This window comes from Grammomys surdaster, unplaced genomic scaffold, assembly GCF_004785775.1.
Source record: "Grammomys surdaster isolate TR1022 unplaced genomic scaffold, NIH_TR_1.0 143, whole genome shotgun sequence".
Lineage (NCBI taxonomy): Eukaryota > Metazoa > Chordata > Mammalia > Rodentia > Muridae > Grammomys > Grammomys surdaster.
The window spans coordinates 9,201,373-9,225,925 of record NW_021604601.1 but is presented as its reverse complement, the minus strand read 5'-3'; the positions used below and the strand labels follow the sequence as shown (position 1 = coordinate 9,225,925).

Below are 24,553 nucleotides of genomic sequence, written 5' to 3'. Positions count from 1 at the left end.
GTGCGTGCGTGCGTGCGTGCGTGCGTGCGTGCGTGCGTGCGTGCGTGCGCGCTTCTGCATGTGGAGATATGTACAGGGAGAACTGAGGGAGCTTTGCTGTCTTTATTTATCACCCACTTTATTCCTTTGAGACAGGAGTCTCTCACTGAGTCTCGGAGCTATGCTGACAGCCATTTAGCCCAACAATCCTAGTGTCGCTGCCTTCTGCATTTCTGGGGTTTCAGGTGCATGTGTGGCTATATCGTGTTTTTTATGTAAGCGGTGGGCTCCAAACTCAGGTCCTCATGCTTACATAGCAAGTGCTTTTACCCACTGAGCCATCTCCTCAGGCCCTGGTTAGTGCTTTTCTAAGGCATGTAAGTCTGTGCATGTGAAACCACATGCACACACCACACACAAACTGCAGCACTGGGTTAATCGGCAGAAGGCATCCATAGCGGTTCCCTGTGTCGACTGGGAACATTCAGGAAGCAGTCTCTCTTAAGCTGTTCATGAATGTCACAGTGAGAATCTGCAAAGGACAGCAAGCTCCTTGCTCCGCTCAGCTTAGCCCAAGCTGCAGCAGGAAGACAAGGGGGAAGCAGTTGCTGAAATGCTGGGGTCATTTCCATCCAGACATGACTAAGTCTGCGACACAGGTGTGGGTTGAAAAACCTAATCCAACTTCCTTTCTGTCCTTGATATAATTTTATGTAACAAGACCTTGAGCAACCTTGGAAAGGGTGGCTCACATGGCTTGGCTTCTTACCTTTCCTGTCCTCCTCAAAGTTGGCTTCTTCATAGTGGGAACCCTTGGAGCAGGCCGGCGGGGCAGCGCTGGGGGCCCCAGGGGGGCCTCTGGCTTAGAAGATCCTTGGTTTCTCAGGGGCACGGCATCTGGGGCTGACTCTGGGACACCTGAAACATAAAATCACTTGGCTGAAGTACAAGAACATGGGATTCACCACACGGCCTCACATTCAGGCAGTCTCCATCTCAATGCCGTGTGTGTCTCCATAGAGTCACAAAGAAGTCCTTAAGGACAGTCAGGACTGGCCCCGGCTGCACACACTCACCTCCTTCACAGGGGTGGGGGGCCTGACGAAAGATGGGTGGACCCTGATACCATATGGAAAGTGTCGTATGTTTCTCAATGAAGAGGAGCTACATAGCAACAGTCTCCATCACAGGGGCATGACCAAGACAGCCTTACATAGATAGGGAGACTTCAAACTTCAAACCTCCACAAACATGCATCTCTAGTGTGGTCTGCCCTTAAATAAATTTCATCAAAATATAATCTGCCTACCTTAAAACTTAATCATTTTAATGCTTTTTAACACACTCACCAGGCAGCATAAACATCACTATATCCAAGTTTAGACATTTTTGTTGTCAAGAAGAAACTCATTCCTTCTCAGAGCTTTCTGTCTCTACAGATCACCCCACCACAGATGCCATGAACATGTGGCGTTACCCAGTATCTGATTCTATGTTTCCCTTCTTAAACTCAGTGTAACATTTTCAAGGTTTACCCCCACTGCACTGTGTACGGCTTCATCCCCATGGTTGACTGTTGTAGGGATATACTCTATTTTTATTCATTTCTCAGTTAGTAAAAACCAAAACCACCTGTACTGTACAATCCCTCAGCAATGTCGCTCTGATTTCTAAACATGCCCTCTGCCCTCCTTCAGTGTGTGGAGAATTCCAAGTCCTGTCAATACCCTAGGTAATACAAGTGGGCCATCATACTATCCCTCATGTCTTTCTGGAGGGCATACACTCTCCTCTCCAGACGAGATTCTAGATCACAGCCTCAAACCAAAGTAGCAGATTTTAGCAGCACTGTTGTGAAAGAATGGGAGAAACTCAAAGTAGGGAAACAAGGGTCAGGCGAGGCAACAGCGGAGCGTGTATGTGGAACACGCATATGTACATGTAACGTGTATATGTATGCCATATACAGAGGGGCACAGAAGTGTCGAGTTGCACTTGTCTAGGTCAGAGAACAACTTGTGGCCATCAGTTCCCCTTCCGCCATGTGAACCCCAGGACTGAAACTCAGGTTGTCAGGTTCACTGGTCCAATATTAACCGAAAGTTTTGTTTATCTCTAAAATCCTTAGTTATTGTGGGATTATTTTCTATATACTTTGTAAACTTTAAGTATGTAATTTTAAATAAAAAAATGTCAGAATAAGTAAATAAAATACTAAAGGCCACTTCCATTTAACATTGCACAAAAAAAAAGAAGAAAAAAGAAAAAGAAAAATAGGAAAGAAAAGAAAGAAAGGGTAGACCCAGTTCTTTCCTAGGCCACTATCAGTGAGGGGATAAAAAGGGACTCCCTTGGGGCTGGGAGGTGGCTCCCAGGTGACCACCTACCTCCGCCAGCTTCCAGGAGACACCGGATAGCTGCTTCTGCCTCCTGAGCGTTGGTGGTTTTGATCTGTTTGACGTTGTAAGGTTTACTTATTCCAGTTCTAGCCTTGGGCTTGAGGAGAGAATCAGCAAGAGACACGGATGAACTCAGGTAGGAAATGAGCCTCTGGGCAGACACTCGCAGTGTGCGCGTCACCTGCTTGTCTGTACAGGTGGGAGGTGTTCTACGTGCCACTGTGAGCTATGCGAACCCCATCGGCTGAGGGACATACCCACTACATCTAAGCCACATCTCTTGGTGACCTTCTCCACCCACCAGGACCAGGAAGGCATTAATGGTCAGAGATAAAGACCTTCAGCTCCCAAACAGCGTGGTGCCAGGACTTTAACAAAACTTTGCAACATCCAGGCCGAGCTGGAGGGCACAGTCTTCGCCATGGTCCGTGGGTGTATGAAGCACCTCCTAGGTACAGGTTTCCCAACAGAATTTTCTACCTCGCCGGGCAGTGGTGGTGCACGCCTTTAATCCCAGCACTTGGGAGGCAGAAACAGGCGGATTTCTGAGTTCGAGGCCAGCCTGGTCTACAGAGTGAGTTCCAGGACAGCCAGGGCTACATAGAGAAACCCTGTCTCGAAAAACAAAAACAAAAAAAAAAAAAAAAAATAAAGGAGCTAGAAAGATAGCTCAGAGGTTAAGAGCACTGACTGCTCTTCCAGAGGTCCTGAGTTCAATTCCCAGCAACCACATGGTGGCTCACAACCATCTGTAATGAGATCCGATGCCCTCTTCTGGTGTGTCTAGACAGCTACAGTGTACTCATAGACATAAAATAAATAAATTAAAAAAAAAAGAATTTTCTACCTCTTCACTCAGCTCCTGGGTCATCTGTGACCCACTTTTATTACTGTACATTCTGGAATCTAATCAGCTCCTTAGCCTTCCCAGACTGTACACGCCTTGGCAGCCTGTGTTGCTTCCCAAGAACGAGAGTCGAGAGTACTGCCTTCACTTCCTCCTCACTGACCTTCATCTGGATGCCCAGGAGCAGCTCAGGACTCCTTCAGTGAGATGAGTCAGCCCCTTGTCCCCCTCCCTTGCAGTTTTTCAGAATCATGCTGCACTAGAATTCATGCCCAGTGGGTCTCTAATCTTTCTCGAAAATGGCCAAACTTATCTGAATTTCTCCTTTCCCCCTCACCACCCAATGCTCCACGCAAAGGCAAGAATTACAAGGTAGTGGAAGAGGAGCCTGGAAGTGGGCGGTTTGCTCTGCAGGGACATAGGGGGTTGCTCATTCCAAGTGCCTTTTCTTACAGTGATCTACACAACCACTTAACTGTCCTGTAAATAAGTGGCTACCAAGTGTTAGGGATTTGGGGGATAAGGCGGAGGGCAGGGAGAGGGTTAAGGGGACAGAGTTATATATTCCTTGTAAAGGCGATAATCCACAGGATCTTAGGGTGGAACACTACTCCTGCAGGTCTGAAATGCTGCCTACTTCCTCAGGAGCCCAACAGAGGACATACCGGTTGCTGAGGTGCTCCTGGAAGAAGTTTCGCCATCTGCAAGATGGAATATTGCCCCTGGGTGCCAGAGGAGATGGATACATCTGAGGCCGACTTCTTCACCATTAAACCAGCTGTGAAAAATGATGAGACAGTGTCAGATGCAGTGACTTGGGAACATGCTAGCAAGCTACAAGAAGTTGGGGATGGGGGAGGCAGCCGAAAAGGTAGACACGCCCATGGTCAGGTATGCAGACTCACAAGCCACACAGAGCGCTCCCAGGAAGGCCCCATAAGACTCTCCAAAGTTTCTCTTTGGAGTTATGATTGTGGGTTAGCAGCTCACGCAGCACAGATGGGGCCTGGGTTCCATCCCCAGCACCATAAAAAACAAAGCGGTTTTCCTGTTGCGTCTCTGATAGCTTGGCCTATTGGCAGATTATCTAGGGAATCAGGGTTGGAATGCAAATTTATGTCTAATGCAAAGGGGGATTATTAATCTTATATAAAAACCAATTGATTCTTAGGTGGTTTAAAACATTATCTGGCCCAATTATTTTAAATGTTAAAAATGTGGGTTTTTTTCTGTCTGTCTAGATACAAATGTACAAAACACATGTGTTTGTGAGTGCATGCACATGTAAGGACAGAGGACAACTTTGGGTCCTTGTCTTCCAAGTTGCTGAGGCAGGGTCTCCCGCTGTTTGTACTACACACTCCAGGGTAGCTGGTTCTCTAAGATCTTGGGGCTCCCCCACTCCTGTCCTCCTTGCATCATTCAGTAAGAAGACTGAGATTAATAACACCCCCAACACACTGGCTTTACGTGGATTGTGGTGCTCTGACGTGCAGCACAGAGCCCACCACAGGAAGGGTATCTGGCTTCTATGGTGGTACTTTTACCCACTGAGACATCTTCCAGCCCTAGAATATTTAGAATTTTATATTCTGAGAGAATATAAAAGTCCTAGAGTCCCTAAGTTAGGAAATAAATTACTTTTTAGCTTATTTAATTTAATGTCTTAGAATATTTAATGACACCGTCAATGAAATAAAAACAAATGACCAAGAGGAGTAACAGTTTGTTACAATTTTCTTTTTGGCAGAATTAAGGATTGAAACTAGTGTTTCATGCAGGTTAGGCTAGTACACAGCTTCAGCCCATACTTTTTTTCTTTTGAAATAGTGTACAGATGGACATGTATACAGCTGGAAAAACAATGTAAGTGTTTTTGACTAAAACTGTTACCTGTAGGTAGCCAAGTAAATTTTAAATTTTGATTCTTTTCTATAACTATTTTCATAAACCTCTAAAACAATATGACATAAATTTTATTTATACAAACATTTTAGAGTTATTTATCTTATGTATGTGAGTAAACTGCTGCTGTCTTCAGACACACCAGAAGAGGGCATCGGATCCCATTAGAGATGGTTCTGAGCCACCATGTGGTTGCTGGGAATTGAACTCAGGACCTCTGGAAGAACAGTCAGTACTCTTAACCTCTGAACCATCTCTCCAGCCCATATTTATACAGTTTTTTAAAAAATAAATCTTTATTATTTTCTTAAAGAATTATTAACTTATTATGTATATAGTGCTCTGCCTGCATATATGCCTGCATGGCAGAAGAGGGCACTGGATCTCATTATAGGGGGTTACAAGCTACCACGTGGTTGCTGGGAATTGAACTCAGAATCTCTGGAAAAATGGCCAGAGCTCTTAACCTCTGACCCATCTCTCCAGCCCTATTTATGTAACTTTTAAACTTATTTTTGAGACGTAGTCTTACTAAGTAGCCTATACTGGTCCCTAAACTCTACCCTTCCCTTTTGCTTCAGTTTCCCACCACAAATAACTTATAAACTTGATATTTTTAGTATCTTTTCTATTTTCTGAGTGTAAGCTCACCATAGCAACCATGGCTTGACACTGACAACTGCTCCATGTTAGCTCTGGGTGAACCCAATCTTGAAAGGAATGGCTTGGAAAAGTCTATGTTTTACAGACAACATTTGGGGGTTGGGTGGGGGAAGTAGACAGTAATGGTTTTAAAAAAAAAAAACAAATAAAAAAGCAAGCCACGAGTTTATTCTGAGATTAAGGCAAGTTTGACCACAGAAGCATTATCAGAGGAGCTGGAAGGAAACCACCCAGGGGAGCCTGGGTAGACCCCAAAACACAGGAACTGGAGGGAGATAATGGCCCAGGCTAGGGGCGTGTGTGTGGGGTCTCTGGGTGGGTCAGATTTCTAAAGAGCGGGTCTGGCTATCTGTCAAAGAAAGACGTACCTGACTGAAAAGCTAAAAAATTTTCCTCAAAAGGTTACAACCATTTCCACAGTAAAGGTTTGAAATTTAAGGCGTCCAGAGCGGAAGCCAAGTTCCTGGATGAACAGCTTTGAAAGGTTTTGTTTCACATGCCTTTAGAAACGAATGGCCTCCAAAAGAGAACATGTCTTACATTTAGACAACATGGAGCCCTGGGTGGAGGGAGCATCGGAAAGGACTCAGCAGTTTAGAGCTGTGTTTTCAGTAGCAGGAGGTGTGCGGTTATTCCCAGCAGGCATTGTGGCAAGCTCAGAGTAAGTAAATCTTACTTGGAGGGGGGGGTCTCTGTGGTGGGTGAGGTGGCCGAGGCCTATTGGGGACGGACAGGGACCTGCTCGGAGAACGGTGGCGAAAATTCCCAGCAACTTCCAGCTCCTGCTTTAACATCACCAGGTCAGCGTCGTCTGGAGGACAGGTAGCTGTGAGAGAGATGGTCTCTTCCAAACGCAAGGGTAAGAAACGTGTCTGTGCACAGGGCATACCATGGTAGGCAGAAGTGCTATGGGATACCCAGGGGGGCCTGAATATAAAGTGATTTTAAGAGCCCCTCTGTTGGTAGTATGGGCATACCCAGTGCCTGCTTGGGACACTCAACAAACAGTGGGCCTGGTTTATCAGACTTGAGAAACTCTGGCATGTTTAATGTCTAGACCCATTTTTAAAATGATAAGCCACACGTCCTCACAGGCAGAAGATAGAGTGAGACCAGAGCTTCTCAGATCCACCCACCACAGGGAAGAGAACTTAATTCCTCCTTCTAAAATGTGGCTGCTGATTTGGAAGTGGAGAAGAGCCCTCCCTTGTTTGCTAGCCTGGCACCCAGGTAGCAAACTCTTAGACTAGAGGCTTCAGCTGGCCACTTCCTGAGTGCCTGACACCATGGCCAGTACATGTTTCTGAGAAGACCAAGAAGGGCCAAAGCTGTAGGAAAGAAGACCATAGGAGTGTGAAGGTCACCTATGCTGGCCTGGTGTCATTCACCAAACCTGTCTGTGTACACAATTGCTACACATACCTTACAAAAAAATCCAAATCTCTATGGCAGACTCAGCAACTCAAAGCGCTAAAACCAACCAGTGGTTCTAGCATGGCAAGCTACTGATGAGTTTGGGGACCATTGTTTAATCAAAGGAAGATGTGGGTAGGTATACCTCTCCTGCCAAAGAAACAGCTTAATTTCCTGTCAGTCATGCTGTCTTCCCAGGCCTAGGCCAAGGGTCCTGCACTGTTGGTTAGAGCTTCCCTCCAGTTAGGGATATAGTGACTGACAACAGAAAGCAGCTTTGGAATTTTGAAAGCACCAGAGTCAATCGAATATTCTACCATTTAGTTCAGGATACGGAATTCATTCTCTTTCATTCTAAGACATAATGATGCACTGCATAACATTACATGGATGGAACAGTAAACACATTCGGGTGTCCATCTTGAATGTGTGTCTGTAGGGATTTCCAACCCTGCCCCAGGAGATCGGGGGAGGAGCTACCTTTGTACGTTGGATGCTGCTTCTTTTTAGCTGGTGCGGGAGATTTGCTGGCAGGTGTCGAGGAGCTCATGGGATCAGAAGAGTCCTCTCCGCCAAGCTCACTGTCTGAGACCACAGGCTGGCCAAACTCATCCACTAAATAGTCTTCATCATCTTCAAGAACATCCCCTTCGAGGAAGAACAAGTCACACGAGGGTGAGAGAGATCAGGCTACAGTGGCCCAGCCTTTAACCAGAGCGGCTGTCAATCTGACTGGCTTAAGGGATACTTATGAGATGGTATCTGTAGGGGGATGTCCAGAGGAGATTAACTATGGAAGGAAGGGCTGTTGCTGACACGGAGCAACATCGCTTGGCCTGGAGGCCCAGCTGGAATGAAAGGAAGACACTGGTATTTTCTCTCTGCTTCTTGTGCACTAGGAAGTGAGTAGTCACTGTCACATGCTCCCATGCCACGATGCTCTTGCCACAGATCCACAGTCAATGGGCCAAAGGTTATATTTGTCCTAAGTAGATTTATGCTACAATCCTAGTTAGATTTATGGACTCAAGCTAGAGTCATTTGGGAAGAAGGACTCTCAACCAAGAAAGTGCTTCCCTAAGATTGCCTGTAGATAAGTCTGTGGGGCATTTTCTTGATTGAGGATGGATGTGGGAGTGCCCATCCTAGGGGCCCATGGTCCTAGATGTCATAAGGAAGCAGGCTGAGCAAGCCAGTGAACAGCACTCCTCCACGGCCTCTGTTTCAGTTTCCTGCCTTGAGTTTCTGCCTCAATTTCCTTTGACGATGGACTGTGACATAGAACTATAAGCTGAAATAAATTGTTTTCTCCCCAAGTTGCTTTTGGTCATGGTTTTTAATCACAGCAATAGAAACACTATCTAAAGCATAGTTATGGACCTATGAACTGTGAGCTACAGTGAAGACTTCCTGCCTAATAAAATGTCCGGGTTGGGAATTTGAACACAGTGAAGCCAATGTAACTAGCCCAAGCATTCGATGAGAACCTGCTGACAGCCACGAGAGCCAGGACCCCAGGCCAGCTCTCCACCTCAGTACATACCTATTGTCAACAGCCTCAAAGCCAATGTTAGTGTGTCAGAGATGTCCCTTACAGCGCCCCGCATTATCCCCATATATGAACACTGGAACACATGAACGTGACCTACAGCTATCACACAGATGCACTTTCACATCTTGCACAGGAACCTTTGTGAGGTGGGGGTTGGGGCAAGGCCTGCCCATAGGCAGGGTCGACTGACCTTCTGACTCATAGTCCAGACTCGTGAAGTCAAAGTTCTCCTCCAACAAGCAGGAGTTGGCGGTGGGAGACACAGGGGCCATGCTGTCCCGCTTCCGGGTGAGCTCCTCTCTCAAGCCTTCTAGCCAGTCTTTGGTCTTTGGTCGAATCTTCACAGCCCTGCCTTTCACCTGAGGAGAGCCCGAAAGTGAGAACAAAGAAAGTCACCATGGTTCCCTTCAGCCACAAAGGGCGGGGCTCTCTTCAGCCTGAGCAATCATCACAATTTTCTAAGGAATCCCAAAATCCAGGCCCTAGGTGAATACACACACACACACACACACACACACATCACACATGCACACACACGCACAATTGGATGGAGGTTGGATTAACACCTCCAGCTTTTCATCTCGTACAAATTTAAACCAGGATCTTATCAAAATGGAACTAAGTGTGAACAGCGTGTCCCAAAACAATCTCAGGAGACAGGTGGAAAGTCCTTTTTCTCTAGGTGGGAGCAAAGAGCAAAGTGGGAGCCTTACACTTTTAGCTTCTGCAAGTGGGACAAGCCCAGCTCCAAGACACAAGACCCAGAGGGAGAATCCCAGCTGCAGTGGCCAGAGGAAATCATGGCCCTATAAACACAGGCTGGGTCAGCCCATCACAGTGTGACTAAACACCACTTACCTTCATACCATCCACATCCAGCACACTGAGAGCCGAGTGGCTGTCTGCAAACGTTACCAGCATCTGTCCTTGGTTGATCCTGTGTTATGGGAGATCAGCCAGTCAATACTAGAAACCTAACATAGCAGCTCCTTGAATCTCACAGACACCCCAGAACATACATCTCAAGGGTGGGGGTTACCTGACCAGAATAATCGTCCCATAATTCCCCAAAGTCTGCATAAGTTCTGTGCGCAGGTCTTCTGGAAATTCATTTTTCTCTTCTAGGGTTGGAGACTGGAGGTTTACAACAACGGTGGCGTCCAGAGGGCCTTGGACAGAGGACACTTCCTGGAAGACTCTCTCCCGGGCTCCCACGTCCACCTCTTGAACTTCCACCTCCACAATGGCCAGCACAGGTCTGCATCAAACACAAGGAGGAATCGGTGGAGAACCGTTCGTTGACTTAGGCGGGTCTCACAACCTCTGACCTGCCTCTGTCCCCCAGAGCTCTTTAGTCCATGAACCCACAGGCTGCCCGCCCTGCGCACACTTGGCCAGAGTACAAGCTTGTCAGGGGGCCACATGGCAGTCAATCCATGTTAAGGGTCTCAAAACATCATCTTTTTTTCTTTATAGAACTCATCTCTAGGATTTGAGTCTAAGGAAACACAGAAATTAGGATGAAGGTTCTATACAAGGCTGGTTCCCCTCAACTCTGCTGGGGGTGTGGCTAAAGTTCTGAGTCACTGGCTGACCCAGGTACCACTCTACCCTCACTCCCTCCCTCCCTCCCCCCTCTTTCCCTCCCTCCTTTTCTCCCCTCCCTTCCTTACAACATACACAGCTCTAGTAGCACCTGCAAGAGAATCAAATCTCTCTCACTTGCCTTATGCTTGGAAGGCGTTACCAAGCTAACAAATCCCCTCAGAGGCTGCCACTGGACTGTTCTCTCCCTGCCACCTCCCATCTCCTTCCATTCTTAGCACTTAGTGGCCAAGACTAAACGACATCTCAGAGTATCTAACAGCCTGAAGCCATGACAGAAAAACTATACAGTTTGTCACCACGGAAATACTAGATGAAAACTGTCATCCACAGGTGAGAGGGTCAGTCGCATGGCTCTGTTTAGACTGAGCAATGACTGCAAATGAGTGACCCTTATCTGTAAGCAGCATGGGACAGCAGCTGAAAAACTACCGCGAGAGCAAGCTGTGCGGCAGGGTGGCTGAGGACATTTCAGAGCTAGCACATTGTGCAGGCTGTATCTTTGATGTTTCGATGAATGATATCACTTATGATATAGAACCATCAATGACAAAATGCTAACAATTATTACTTCACAATGGTGGTCATACAGACCCCACCCATATCTGTCTGTCTGTATCTGTGTCTGTCTGTCTGTCTGTCTGTCTGTCTCTCTTTCTCTCCAATCCTTATGGGGACAGCATATAGGTATCCTGTGGGGAGGTGGAGCCAATGCTTTCCCCAGTAAGGACCTTACCTGTGATCAGATGCTTGCAGCTCCGCACGGCCATAGTACTTGAGAGTGCCTGGAGACCAGGTATGTCTGATTTTGGTGTCACTGTCTAGATCACTGTCCAGAAGGTTGAGTTCACCAGCTGCTCCCCAGGTTCCGTTCAAGAGGCCGACAGCCAAGAGGAGACACAAAATATGCATGAATTTGGTTATGACTGCTTGCAGCAAAGATGTCTGTCCCTAACCATCTTGTCTCAGAGTCATTTGCTTCTCCCCTTGAGCTTAAAGTTAGGCTTCCGCTGCTTTGGGGCTGGGGTTAAGAAGGTTTTTCACAACCAGATTACCAAGAACAGTAACAACCATGGCACACCCCCAACCCCTACCCAGGTCGCCAAGCAATGGACCAGGGTGCAGCAGTCTGTTGTCTCTGAGACCTGCAGATTTTGCAGTGAGAAGCTCTGAGGTTCAACACCTCTGCCTCCCAGGACCCTGGGGGCCATGCAGATGCTCCCAGACTAATAGGAAAGAAAATATCTCTCTTCCACCTGTGGCTCTAGTTTCCTGGCTTTGAAGTCTCTGCAGAGCTCCTTCTTGTGGAAATGTGGAAAGGCTCCAACTTTAGTGAGCATCCCTTCCTTTCTATTCATTAGTGACCTCAAAACAGACTTCACAACTCACTAACCTAAAGAAAAAAAAATCCGCGTGCCTCCTGTTCCATTAGGAATTGAAGCTTTAAGAGGAACAGATTTGGTCAGAAAAATGGGCTTGGTAAAGTATCTGAGAGGTATGAGAAAGGGGAGAGATAGCCCACGGCTTCACTCCTCTTTCCTCCTAGGATAAAGGTCAGAGGGTGGGTAGGAGCAGCCATGATGGAGAGGTAGAACCAGGAGTGACGTGGTTCTAAAATTATGATACCTACAATGATTTGTTATTATTTGGAGGATTGAGAAAAATGTGGTTTATACAGCCAGGTCGCTGGGATGAGTGACCGTTTCTCTCCCTCCATGGTATTTCCCATTTGTCCTGACTCTGTTTCAGCGACAGATAGAGCCCTCACCTGTCTTATCGTATGGATGTTTCTTCCTCCACCACAGCACCCTGTCTGTCCAGGCTGGGGTACGGCACTTATCACTTGTGTCATAGGCAGCTGATCCAACGTCATACTTGTAGGTGGGTCCGAAGTTAATGGCTCCTTCATGAAAGTCTTTAAAAATCTATTCGGAGAAAAGAAATCACAAGGTCATCGTCAGAAAAAAAAAAAAAGGTGCATGCCAAAGTGTTCTAAAAGTAGAAGACATTATATTCATAAATATGTCTAATATTGGACATGTGTGCATTTTAATAGCTGGACACACACACACACACAGCATCATACTCTGCCTTTTGCTATCCCCTTGGAGACAGAGAAGGGACCACAGGACAGGGATCACTCTGGGCTCACCTGAGCACTCCCCTGCCTGTGTGCCATGATTTGTGGCTGGAACAAAAGCTTTCTCACTTGAAGTGGTAGAGAGGGCAGCAAGAATTTGGCAGAGGAAATGAAAAGATTTGTAGCGTGACAGGGTTCATCTATGTACTTCCCAGTTAGGAGAGCAAACTTCAAAATGGTGGCCGAGTCTTTCGTTAAAGCAGCAGCATTCTCATGGGCAGATGGCACGCTCACCTACTTCCTGCTAGGGAAAGCAGGACTCTAAAAGAAGCAATGGACCTATCTGCAGAAGATAAGCTGTGGGTCTCTGGAATCTGGCTGCTCTGATCCTAAAGAACTGAAGGAAAGCCTGCTTCTGAACCTGTGCTGTGTAGGCACGGCCTTCCGAGTCCCTAGGAACCTGTACATGGGCCCTAGTCTAGCCTGTGTGTGCGCTCTGTGACTGTCAATGTTTTGGAGCAAACTGTGGCCTGGTAGGCTGACTTTCTGATGTTGTATACACAATTCAACTTTACTCTCCATTCTGCCAGTGAGTATAACTTATAGGGTACTACAAAGGAGTCTATGAACAAGTCAATGCGTAAATGATCCTGTTAGCATCTTCACCAATGAGAACGGGAGAGCAGCAAAGTATCATGAGAGGAGTCTAAAGCATTGTTCAGTAGTCTCTTACACCAGAAGCAAAGCACTTTCTAAAAAGACTGTTCATGCATAGATAGATGAGTGTGTTTAGTATATGCAGACCGTGTACACCAGTATGCAACACCTCCAGCGCACACCGTCCATCTGACATTGTCAAAAGGGCACACTTGAAGGCGACTGAGACTCAGGCTGAGCGCAGACCCTCTCTGGGGAGCCCTAGAAGAGCTGACTCATCTAAAAGAATAACGCACGGTGCACTACATCTAAAAGCAGAGGATACTGGCAGTATAGTCAGCTCCTCCCTCTGTGACCAATGCAGGGGAGTGGCTTTTTTTTTCAGGGACCCCATGTGTGGCCACCCAGAGCACTGTTAAGTCCAGCACTCTATGTAGCTGTGCTGTCCTGTTTCTCTTACTTTATAAAATCCTACATGTCTTCTACACCGTCAGAATCAGTGTTAAAGCTTCTCAGGGTTTCAACACAGCCATCCCCGCAGTTAGTAGACAGCCCTCCACCCGGAACAGTTACCGAAGGCATCTTAAAGGAACGGCTTACTTTCCCACTTGATTTCTGTAGCTGTAACTGATCAAATTCCATAAGTTTCTTCCAGTCTTGGCGTTTAACAAAATAGAAGACTTCTTCGTATGTAAGATCGATGCGGTAGTTGAAATCGCCACACCAAAATACGTAATCGTGTGAAAATATGTTTCTCCCCTAAGATGTAAAGAACACACCAGTGTAAGAAAGATGGCGAAGGGGAAAGGAACAAGTCTTTGGACATTTCTCCTAAAATGCTAAGTTTTCCACTACAGTGTCTCATTTTTATTTAACCTTATAAACCTTTAAAGAAATCCTTACATAATTTGCTTCTTAATTTTATTTAATTGTGTTTGGAAATAGGGCCCCATGTAGCTCAGGACTACACCCACTTGTATGCAGTGCAGGATAAACATGAACTGTATCCTCAGCCCCGTGTTTCTATTTTATGTAGCAGTGGTCCAGACAAACTCCCAAACCTCATGGAAAGCACCATGCCAGTAGTCACTCTGCCACTACAATCGACTTGTTATGTCTACTCTACCACTGCACTTGACTTGTTATGTCTACTCTACCACTGCACTCGACTTGTTATGTCTATTCTGCTACTGCACTCGACTTGTTATGTCTACTCTGCCACTGCACTCCCATTACATCTGAATCTTGAGAGGTTTTTCCCAAATTAGGGAAACTGTGTGCAGCACTGTAAAACTTCTCTCCATCGCTCTCCTCCCTGGAGCCAATCATCTCCACCCCAACCGAATCCTTCAAGAGTTCCTTCTCAGCACAATGACAGTAGCCGTGTCATACAGACTGTCCATAGTGTGGGTCTCTGCTCTGAGTGAGCGCTATCTTTACAGGAGTCCGTGCAGCGGACACTTAGGTAACACCTCCTCCCCCCACCCCCACCGCACCCCCGTGTATGTTTTATGTAACTCCCTGAAGTCTGTAAGGCTATGCATAATAAAGTGAAAATTCAAACCCAGATCTACCTAGCTCTAAACCTACCTCTCCCCCGCTACTACGGTATTCAAACCCTGCACTGAATACTGAGGCACAGACAGCTTAAGGTAGCCCAAACCATGTATCTTTCTGTGGCAGTAGAAATGTTTTCAATGTTGTCCAGTAAAGGAGCCACTGGCCAAAGGATCCATGCCAACCAAGTGCATTGAACATGACCAATTGTGGTGATTTGAAAGAGAATGCCCTGCTCTGTAGCCTATATACTTGAAATGTTAAGGTTGTGGCACTACTTAAAAGGAGTACAAGTTGCTGCCTTGTTGGAGGTGTGGCCTTGGAGTGGGTGTGGCCTTGTTGGGGGAGGTGTGGCCTTGCTGAGGGAGGTGTGTCACTAGGGGTAGGCTTTGAGCTTTCAAAAGTCCAAGCCAGATCTAGTGTCTCTCTCTTCCTGCTACCTGTGGATCTGGATACAGATATCAGATATTTTTCTAGTCCTGTGTCTGCCTTTGTGCAGTCATGCTCCCTGCCATGGTGATATGGACTAACCCCTCCGAAACTATAAGCAAGCCCCAATGAAATGCTTTCTTTTTAAGAGTTGCTATGCTCATGATGTCTCTTCATAATAATAGAACACTTACTTAGGAACCAAGGCAAGTGATTTTTAATTAATTAAATGTAGTTAATTTAATTTTAATCATAATGTAATCCACACAACCAGCACAGAGAATTAATTTATAGATTCACTCATTTTTTCTTTCTACAGAAGAAGAAAAAGGATCATATAGTAATTTTTTCAATTATTGGAATGTATCCTGAGAATACTGCTTCCAGGTTCCCATTTTCAAGTAAGAAAGAGTGGACAATATACAAATCGAACGTTCTCCAACTTATTTGTTTTTCAACTCAAGAAATAAAAATAAAAGTGAGAATTCAGATACTTATAATTGAAACCAGATGAACTTTTGCTGTGCAGCCAGATCCCTGGGAAGGCTGGTCTTAAAGGCTCTATTATCATAGGAAACCAATCTGCCCAACAAGGGAAGAATTCCAGGATCTAACCAGCCGGTAGAATCTGGAGGGATTGGTGGCAAGGATAACTAACCCATACTTTTTTGACTAACAAATGGGGCACACACATCAGGCTGAAGTGTCGGGGGGTATCATTTTTCTATGGGAAGGAGAAATCCAAAAATCTAACTTTGAAAATAAAGTCTGTTGGCTTTGGAATGGAAATCTCTAGGTTGCCACTAGAGGTCAGTGTGGCTGCATTTCTGGAGACTGGGGCAGATGGGTTGGGAGACCCGGACTTTGCAGTCAGGATTTGCCAGTTTGGAAAGGGTTCCCGGAGCTGAACAGCCACGGAGGTATGCGTGTGTGTGTGTGTGTGTGTGTGTGTGTGTGTGTGTGCTCGCACATCATAAGAAAATTAAATCCATACTAACACAACCAGGGAAATGAAATCATACTGCTTGAATCAAATGCTCTTCACATGACCACCCTGATTTTCCTCCGCCATCTGAATTAGAAACAGCTCAGAGTGCACCTAAGAATAATTAGGATCTCTAAGGACTTCCAGGAAGTTGAAGTGACAGAACTCCTCTTGGAGGAGGGCTGGGCTCCTCCTCCAAGAATCCCTCCCCCACGGCGGATTCTCATGGCTGTGCAAGTGGGGGGTGCCTGTTATCAGCCTAGGCCACATGGAGCAGAACCAGGCAGGCAGACCTAGTGCACGGCCAACCCACATGCCACTCACCGAAGGGAAGGAGAGCTTGTGGGTGATCTCCCGATAGTCTTCGTTTCTCTCCTTCACCTGAGACTGTCCAGCCGTCAGGTGGCTGCAGATGAAGCAGAAGCTGGTACTGTGGAACTGAAAGCGGATGCCCACGGCACCCTTATTCCCCGCCTTTCCCCCCATGCCAGTCTTCACAGTGTCGATGGCCACGTCCCTGTAACAAAAGAACATCCCGGTCTGTCAGCTGTGGGATGAGACAACCCGATTCTAACACAGACAAGAGCCTGGAGCCAAAAGCTTGGAGACCAACGTGACTGTCCACGTCCACGGTCCCTCTCACTGCTAAGGACTGCCTGGGTGGGCTGCATCTTGATAGGGTCTGCTTAGAAGGGCCCAGTCATCCACCGGTACCCTGTGAAGCTGCAGACACATCATTCCTGTGTCTGCCCATGGTAGGGCGTGGCCAAGCAACCCTAGTAACACAATAGCAGAGGCAGGGCCTTAAATGAGTTTTCAAGGTAACAAAAGGTTATGAATACAGAGCCTAACAGCCACTGTGGGGCATTCTAGTGGCCCTCGCTATACGGTGGTGCTTGGCCAGCTCTCGGGCCTCTTGGCTTAGACAGGAGGCCTGTTCAATGCTGTGCATTGTTCTCTCCCCAGCAGAACTGCAGATGTCTCAGCACTGGGCCTACCACACTGGGTATCTCAGGTCTCACGTAAGGAATAAAAGGGACCATATGGCAATCAACAAAAAATTTTGAGAGCTAGGAAACATGACTTGAGCTGAACTAGGTAGTTGGTCCTACATTGTCCTTCTCCAAATGCACTGGGGATGCCCTCCTGTGTGTGAGGCCATAGGATCACAGACTGCTGTCTAGTTAATGTTTCTGTGAGCAGGCCACAGCAGAAGACTGCTGTACACCTTTGACTTAGAAGACAGGGGGGGGGGGGGGGGTGATAACCTGCCAAAGGGTTAAGTTAAACAAGCTTGAGGCCAAAGAGCAGGAAACTAAGGACAAGATGTCGAGACCTCAGGTGGGTTTAGGTAATCAGCCACTCTCCCGCCTCACCTCTCCCCAGGATTTAGCATTAACCTTTACCCAGACTTCTCTTGATAAACTTAGGGCGTGGTCGAGCTGCCCTAGTAACACCAAAACAGGGGCAGGGCCTTAAATGTGTTTTGAAGGTAACAAAAGGTTATGAATGCAGAGCCTCAGAGCCACTGTGGGGCACTCCAGTGGCCCTCACTATACGGTGGTGCTTGGCCAGCTCTCAGGCCTCTTGGCTTAGATGGGAGGGAGCCAGCAAGGCCAGGCCATGTAGCAATAGGAGGCAGTGAGAAAGCCAGAAAACAGCAAATTCCCTCTCCTAAAAGACACCTACTTCCTAATGTTGACTGCTTCTTACACTCACAAAGCCGTCACCTCAGAGAGGTAATGATGAGATGAAACGAACTCGACTCAGAATTCTAGAAGAGGCAAACAGTCCGTGATTCCTGAGCAGTCGCTCGGTGCTTGCTCATAGAGTTCCTATCCAGGAAACGTGAGTGAGAAACCCACTCCCTGCCCTGCCTGAGCGTGTTCCAGATCAGTCCTGACTCCTCCTGGGAGGCCAGTTTCCTGAGTTAGGATTTTCCCGTGGTGGCTTTTTAATTGCCAGACAATATCCAATTCAAGGCCATTTTCCCTCAGGAGTTTTGCTCTGTGCGTTGAGAATAATGGCAGGTCCTGTTTCCTGCTGGAGTTAGGGGGCTGGGGGGCGGGGCATGAGGAGAAACCAAACACAGACTTATAAACTCCAGTTCCCCAGATGCTTCTAAGCTAAGTGTCCTTACCTGATGAACGGGACATGGTACGGACGTACAAAGATGTACAGACAGACGCCCACCAGCTGTGCCGAGGTCAAGAGGATATAGCGATGAGAACGGGAGATGGCCTTCTGAAGCTGCTCACCCCACATCTTCCTGTTGGTGGTGCTGAAAAGGCAGGAAACCCAGGATGTGACAAGCTGCTAGTCAGAAGCACCCACCTCCCATTGCCGACTCCACAGCCCTCCACCCGATCTCCATTCGACTGCATGCTACCCATACCCCAACAGGAGCGCCAGGCCTCAGATGGACTTCTATACATTTTTGGTTGGTTTTCGTGGTTTTCGAGGTTTTGGTGGGAGTGAGGATTGAACCTAGGACATTGTGCACGCTAGGCAAAGGCATACCTCTTTTTACTTTTTGAGACAGTGACTCATACTCAGGCTGGCCCTGAATTTACTCTGTAGCCCAGGCAAACCTTGACTGTACAGTCCTTCTGCCTCAGCCTCCCGAGTCGCTGGTGTTACAGGTCTGTGACACAAGGCCCAGTTCTGATTATAACTTAAATATCACAGTAGCTCCCCACCATCCTTGATACTTAAGAACAATAAGCTAAAACTTCCCAAAAGCCTGTTTTGTTTTATTTATCTATGTATCTATATAAAAGTTCCTTAACAGATGATGAGGTAGCTCAGTAAGTAAAGGTCCTTGCCACAGAGCAGACAAGTTCAAGCTCCAAGACCCACAAGGTAGAAGAGAGAACCAATTCCCACAAGTTGTTCTCTGACCCCCACACTGTGCTGGTGTGTGTAGAGATACATAATAAATACATGTAATTTTTAAAATCAAAAAAGTTCCTCGAAATACGACTGGGTCACCTATGGGAATAAATGTCTAGTTTTCCTTATATCAGGTGTTGACCCAGTGGTTTGAGGTCTCCCCTTCCTGCCTGGTGTAAAGAGAAGCCCTTCCCAGCATGCACTACAAACACCCATAGATCACCCCACACATGTACTTCCTGAGACAGCCATGACTCAACCACAACACAAAGCCCAGGCTGGAGCCTATCACAGTAGTCTCTCTTTGTTTGTTTAATCAGCAGGAAAAGACAAGCAGAGCACTCCAGCAGCCAGTGTAGCAGGGAACGTAGCCAGAAGGACCCAAACGGCCAGAGCCACTGGCTGCTGGCCCGGAAACAAGCTGGCTCCAGCAGTGCTTGGAGCCCCAAATCTGGCAAGGCACCCGATCCAGGGACACCCTGTTCTCCATGCCCGGCCCCTTACCTGGCATTGACAATATTCCCGGCACTCAGCTCCACCATCTCCTCAAACCCGACGGCAAATACATCAGCAGGACTGCCGTCATCTAGGGAACAGGGCGAGAGATAAGGAAACCAGAACTGCCAGATCTTGGGCTGCTGATCCACAGGGTCTTTTCTCCTCTTCCTGACCACACCTTCTCATTGCTAGAATCCATCCCACTCATAGAGGCTGTGATGGTTTGTATATGCTCGACCCAAGGAGTGGCACTATTAGAAGGTGTGACCTTGTTGGAGTAGGTGTGTCACTGTGGTGTGGGCTTTAAGACCCTCATCCTAGCTGCCTGGAAGCCAGTGTTCTGCTAGCAGCCTTCAGATAAAGATGTAGAACTCTCAGCTCCTCCTGCACCATGCCTGCCTGGATGCTGCCATGTTTCTGCCTTGATAATAATGGACCAAACCTCTGAACCTGTAAGCCAGCCCCAATTAAATGTTGTCCTTATAAGAGTTGCCTTGGTCATGGTGTCTGTTCACAGCAGTGAAACCCTAACTAAGACAGAGGCCAAGCCACTGGAGCCTCCCCTTATGCCTTTCTGTGCTTATTTATTGTTCACGGCACCTCTGCCCGTCCCTGTCTTCAGCTGGAGCAGCTTGTGAACCTCCCTGAACCCTTGAGTCTTCTCTACAAAGAGACAGCAATCTGCCACCTCACCAGGTAATACAGAATTTAAATTTGATACCATGGGCAAAACACTTGATTCAATCTGGCCCTTGAAAGAGCATCCTCCTATTCTTTCTGGTGACATGTCTCTCCGGCCAGATCCTGAGTGACCTGGGAACAACATTATCTCATATTTATTTTGTGGTTCCCAAGTATTTTTCAGATTGACCTGGGAGTAGTTGCTTTTGGTCAAAGGAGACACAGCCTGGGAGCCTCTGATGAAGCCCTGTAGAAGCCTCGCTGTAGAGCCCAGTGATCCTGTCTCTCCTTTCTGCAAAGGAGGCCGGTGCTTTGTAGAATCCCTGCAGCCACTTACTGGACCTCGCCGGCCACTTCCTCAGACATTTATCTACCTGAGCCATCAAGACCACATAGTGTTTCAAATGCAGGAAGGGATATGACTCCTGCCAAGGAAGAATTGCAGGAAAAATCCAGTTAGCTCTCCACATCCTTCTCTGCTGGTCACATGGCACCTGGCACCTTAGCTGAATGGGTTGGAAGCATAAAGTTGCTGCGTTGTCTCTTTAAATGGTACAGCACCTTTGCTCTGTGTTAGCTGGGAACAGAAAGGCCAACGCATTCTTTACCCTGAACCTGGTGGGTTCTGGTGAACCTACCACCATCTTCACCAGTACCATCCCTGCCCAACAGTCATCAGTGTGCCTTAACCACACCCCTGTGATATCTCATCAGTACTGACAAAGCTTCCGCTGTTGTAGCATTTAGACTTTCAGAGTTCCAGACTGGGACTGTCCATGCTGGCATAGCCTTGGAGGAAGACAGGATAACAGCATGTTCAACATCCACGGCAAGCCTTGCTCTCTCAGCCCCTGACAGCAGCACAGACTAGAGGCTGCATCCCCCTATAGGTCACAACTAGTCTAGCATTTAGCCCGGATACCACAAAATCTCTGCATATTTAGAGAAAGGTGAACCACTCCCTAGAAACTCCTCCAAGTACTTAGGAAAGGAAAGAAGTCTTGCAGTTAACAATAACACTTTGAGGAGTGTTACTCTAGAAGGTGAGACCACGGTGCTTCTAAACATTTTGACAAATGAAAACACAAATGCCAGTATTAAATTTTACAAGGTGATGCTCGCAGAATCAAGCTGCTGGGACAGGTTGTAGGGAACAATGTTTGTCCTTTCCCAAGTTACCATCCTTCCTTACCCTGAGAATCCACAGCTCCTGAGAGCTGGGGAGCATCCAGGAGCCAGTCCGTGAGCTCGGCTGTCCCCAGGAGATTGCTACGAAATTGCTTTCCTCCGTTCACGTTCCAGGTCCCCACAGCAATCTGGATCCGCTTGAAATTTGTGAATTCTGACTGGCGTTCTGTCATGGCCTTCAGGATCCTGGGTGTTGCTTTTATGGAAGCAAAAAAAAAAAAAAAAAAAAAAAAAGCACATGAGTTCTATAGCCCAGACTGTTGAAACTCTCCCATATTGTATGAGATGTGGCCTGTCAGAAAATGTCACTCATGAGCTGGGGACAACAGATCTGAATGTGATCCAAGTGAGGCTGACAGAGGGGCTGATACCTACCCTAACCACTCCACTTTCCTGTCTACAATAAAGCATGAAAAGATGGGGCTGGAAATGTGCCTTCCAGCTATAGTTACATAGGCACATGGCACCCAGGGACGGGGGTAGGGGGTCCCCCAGACTCTGGGCGGGGGAAAGCCTAGCATTTACCATTCAGCTCATGCTCCTGCAGAATGAAGCAGGAGGGGAGGAATGAAAGTGAGCTCAACTGCAATAAAGCACACAACTAATGTCACATTTACAAATAATGGTAAACAATATATGTATAGAATATACATATGTATATATTGGATGTATGTATATATTGGATGGGTGGATAGAACTTTAAATGTCTTATCGACCCAAATCTGCATCTTTGCAATTTTTTACCTTCCCCATCCAGCATGCCTGAAAGACCGTTTTGTTTATTTGACCTCAAACTAAGGCATTAAACAACAAAACACTGTATCTATATCTCTACCTTCTTAGAGATACAATATATATCCAGAGTTTTAAAAGCTAGCAACTTTAGGGCCTGGAGAAACGGCGCAGAGATTCAGAGCCTTTGTTGCTTTCCTAGAGGACCTGGGTTCGATTCCCAGCACCTACATGGTGACAACCATCATGGCTCCAGTTCCAGGGGATCCAATCTCCTGTATAAACCAGGACTGATGGCAGTTTGTTATCACAGATACTTGGGAATCTGAGGCAGAAGCATCAAAAATTCAAGGCCTTCCTTGGTTACAGTGAGTTCAAGACCAGTGTGGGCAGCTTGGTGAGAACCTGTCCCAACACAGAAAGTAAAAAGAGGCTGGGGTTGTCCAGCTCCACAGTCCAGCAGTTGTCAAGCACGTGCCAGACTCTAGGTTTGATCCCAAGTGGCAGAAAAACAAAATATCAGGACAAAACCTTTCGCCAGAGATTCCTGACAGCCTTGTGAGATTGGACACACCCTCAACAATATTCTTTCCTTTATTTCTGAGGGCTCCTGAGAGACTTGAGCATCTGTGGAGTTTACCCACGAGAATCTAGAACCAGTGCCTTGTGGGTACCGAGGGGAAACTGTACGGAGACATCAGGCTTCTTGGGTCAACTGAACAAGTCAGGGGACCATAGAGCCGAAACCTCATCTTAGATCACGTGACTGGGGCCACTGTCACCCTTGCCTCCTCACACCCTTAAGGCTGTGGGCACCCCATTACCCAGAAGGGCCGTGTTGTCCAGCAGCATCCTCCCTTTGTCTGTAGACTCTTCATTGTAGACATCTCCAACTAGCAGCAGCTTGATGGCCTCCTGCTTCACCCCATCGAAGAAGTTGGACTGGATGGTACGAGACATGGATCGGGCCCCATCCTTCAGCTTCCCAACCTGCATGAGGCCAAGCACAAGGCGAGAAGGATCTGAGCGGCTTTCCTTCCTGCTCCCTCCCCATTCCCCTCCCCTTCTCCCTCTCCCTCCTCCCTCCCCCTCCCCCTCTCCCCGGCCTCTCCCTACCTTGGCCTTCCCTTCCAGGGCCCTGCTCCCTGTGAACACCTTGCTCAGGCCATGCCCATTCAGAGACCACATGGCTTTGAAGGACTCCACAAAGCGGTCAATGATGGGCTTTGAATTCAGCCCCAAACTCTCAAGCTGCAGATGAAGGACCTGGGAGATAAACCAACCACGGTTACCAACAGATGTCTAGAAAACCTACCCTTACCTCTGAGTGAGCACCTTACTCATCAGACTGTGGATGAGGAGCACCAGCTGCATAGAAGGGGTTCCCTATCCCTTTTTGACTGACTCCCCCCAACTTTGCTCAGGCCACCTTCCCTACCCCTTTTTGACTGCCTGATGTCAGGTCATCCAATGCTGCTGTCAGAAGGCAGTGGAGGACAAGAGGTGGCACAGATGGAGCTTAAGAGGTCAGCCAGGCAGTTAGTACCACAGTGGCACTCGGGTATTCCCTCCCCAGGCCTCAGGCCAGCTTCAAAATACCTTGGCTCTGAGGTATATTCAAGACTAGCTCTCTAAGAAATAGTTTCTTCTTAAGGGTCCCTGTCGTCATTGGGTCACAATGTCTGGCTAACATAAAAGGCATATGGTGACAAGCAGGAAGTCACCAAGGAAACTGCTCTAAATGTTTCCCCTGAACATCCCTGTCATCTGACCTATCACTGGAAAGTCAACCCAGGAAAGCCCCTCTTGCCTCACTGATGACCCAGGACATGACACAGATGGCCCAAGGAGCTCACCTCAAGAGCAATGAAGCACTGCACAGTGTTGGTTCTATCCAGACAGTCGAGACAGTTCATCCGCAGAGTGCCTTTCTGAAACCTTACAGCCAGGAGACACAGAAGGATCAGGAGCTGTGCTTGGAAGAGCAACAACTACAGCACAGTGACCCAGGTCGGTCTGCTCCAAAGAAACTTATTCCAAAAGAAGACCCCCTTGCCTCCTCCCTCATAGCTCATCAGAAGCCCCAGTACACATCCCGAGAGATCCCGCACTGCAGAAAGGACAGGCAGGCTGGAGAATACACTCTCAGAGGCCCACACTCCAGGTCATTGTAAGCACAGCGGAGGGGGGCCTTGTTATCTACAACAAATACAATGTTATTCTACAGCATTTTACAGATACTCTGTAACCCACTACGGAAGCCTCACTCCTGGTAAATGAAGCCTGAGTCTCTGACACTGCATCAGTTGGTCAATAATGACCTTGCTTTGTAAGGTTTTTGTTTAAATACACACGCTGGCAAACACACACAGGCAGGCAAACTTAGGAGGGAGCAACTCAACCTTTGTTTATTTTTTAAAATTGTATGGGGGTTTGAGATAAAATGGTTTTATCGGGTACTAAAACCATCGTAAGTAGAGTGGTTCCCACC

General features: G+C 47.3%; 1 protein-coding gene across 1 annotated transcript in view; it reads right to left on the bottom strand.

Annotated features, from left to right (window-relative positions):
• Synj2 (synaptojanin 2) overlaps window positions 1-24,553 on the bottom strand; it is a 61,040-nt gene that overhangs the window by 3,810 nt on the left and 32,677 nt on the right. Inside the window, 18 exon segments of the mRNA XM_028764380.1 lie at window positions 749-897; window positions 2,367-2,475; window positions 3,891-4,003; window positions 6,470-6,604; window positions 7,687-7,854; window positions 8,949-9,117; window positions 9,617-9,695; window positions 9,798-10,016; window positions 11,100-11,217; window positions 12,132-12,288; window positions 13,701-13,859; window positions 16,396-16,588; window positions 18,212-18,352; window positions 19,468-19,549; window positions 21,335-21,526; window positions 22,887-23,052; window positions 23,179-23,328; window positions 23,919-24,000. Of these exon segments, the coding sequence (XP_028620213.1) occupies window positions 749-897; window positions 2,367-2,475; window positions 3,891-4,003; window positions 6,470-6,604; window positions 7,687-7,854; window positions 8,949-9,117; window positions 9,617-9,695; window positions 9,798-10,016; window positions 11,100-11,217; window positions 12,132-12,288; window positions 13,701-13,859; window positions 16,396-16,588; window positions 18,212-18,352; window positions 19,468-19,549; window positions 21,335-21,526; window positions 22,887-23,052; window positions 23,179-23,328; window positions 23,919-24,000 (2,581 nt within the window).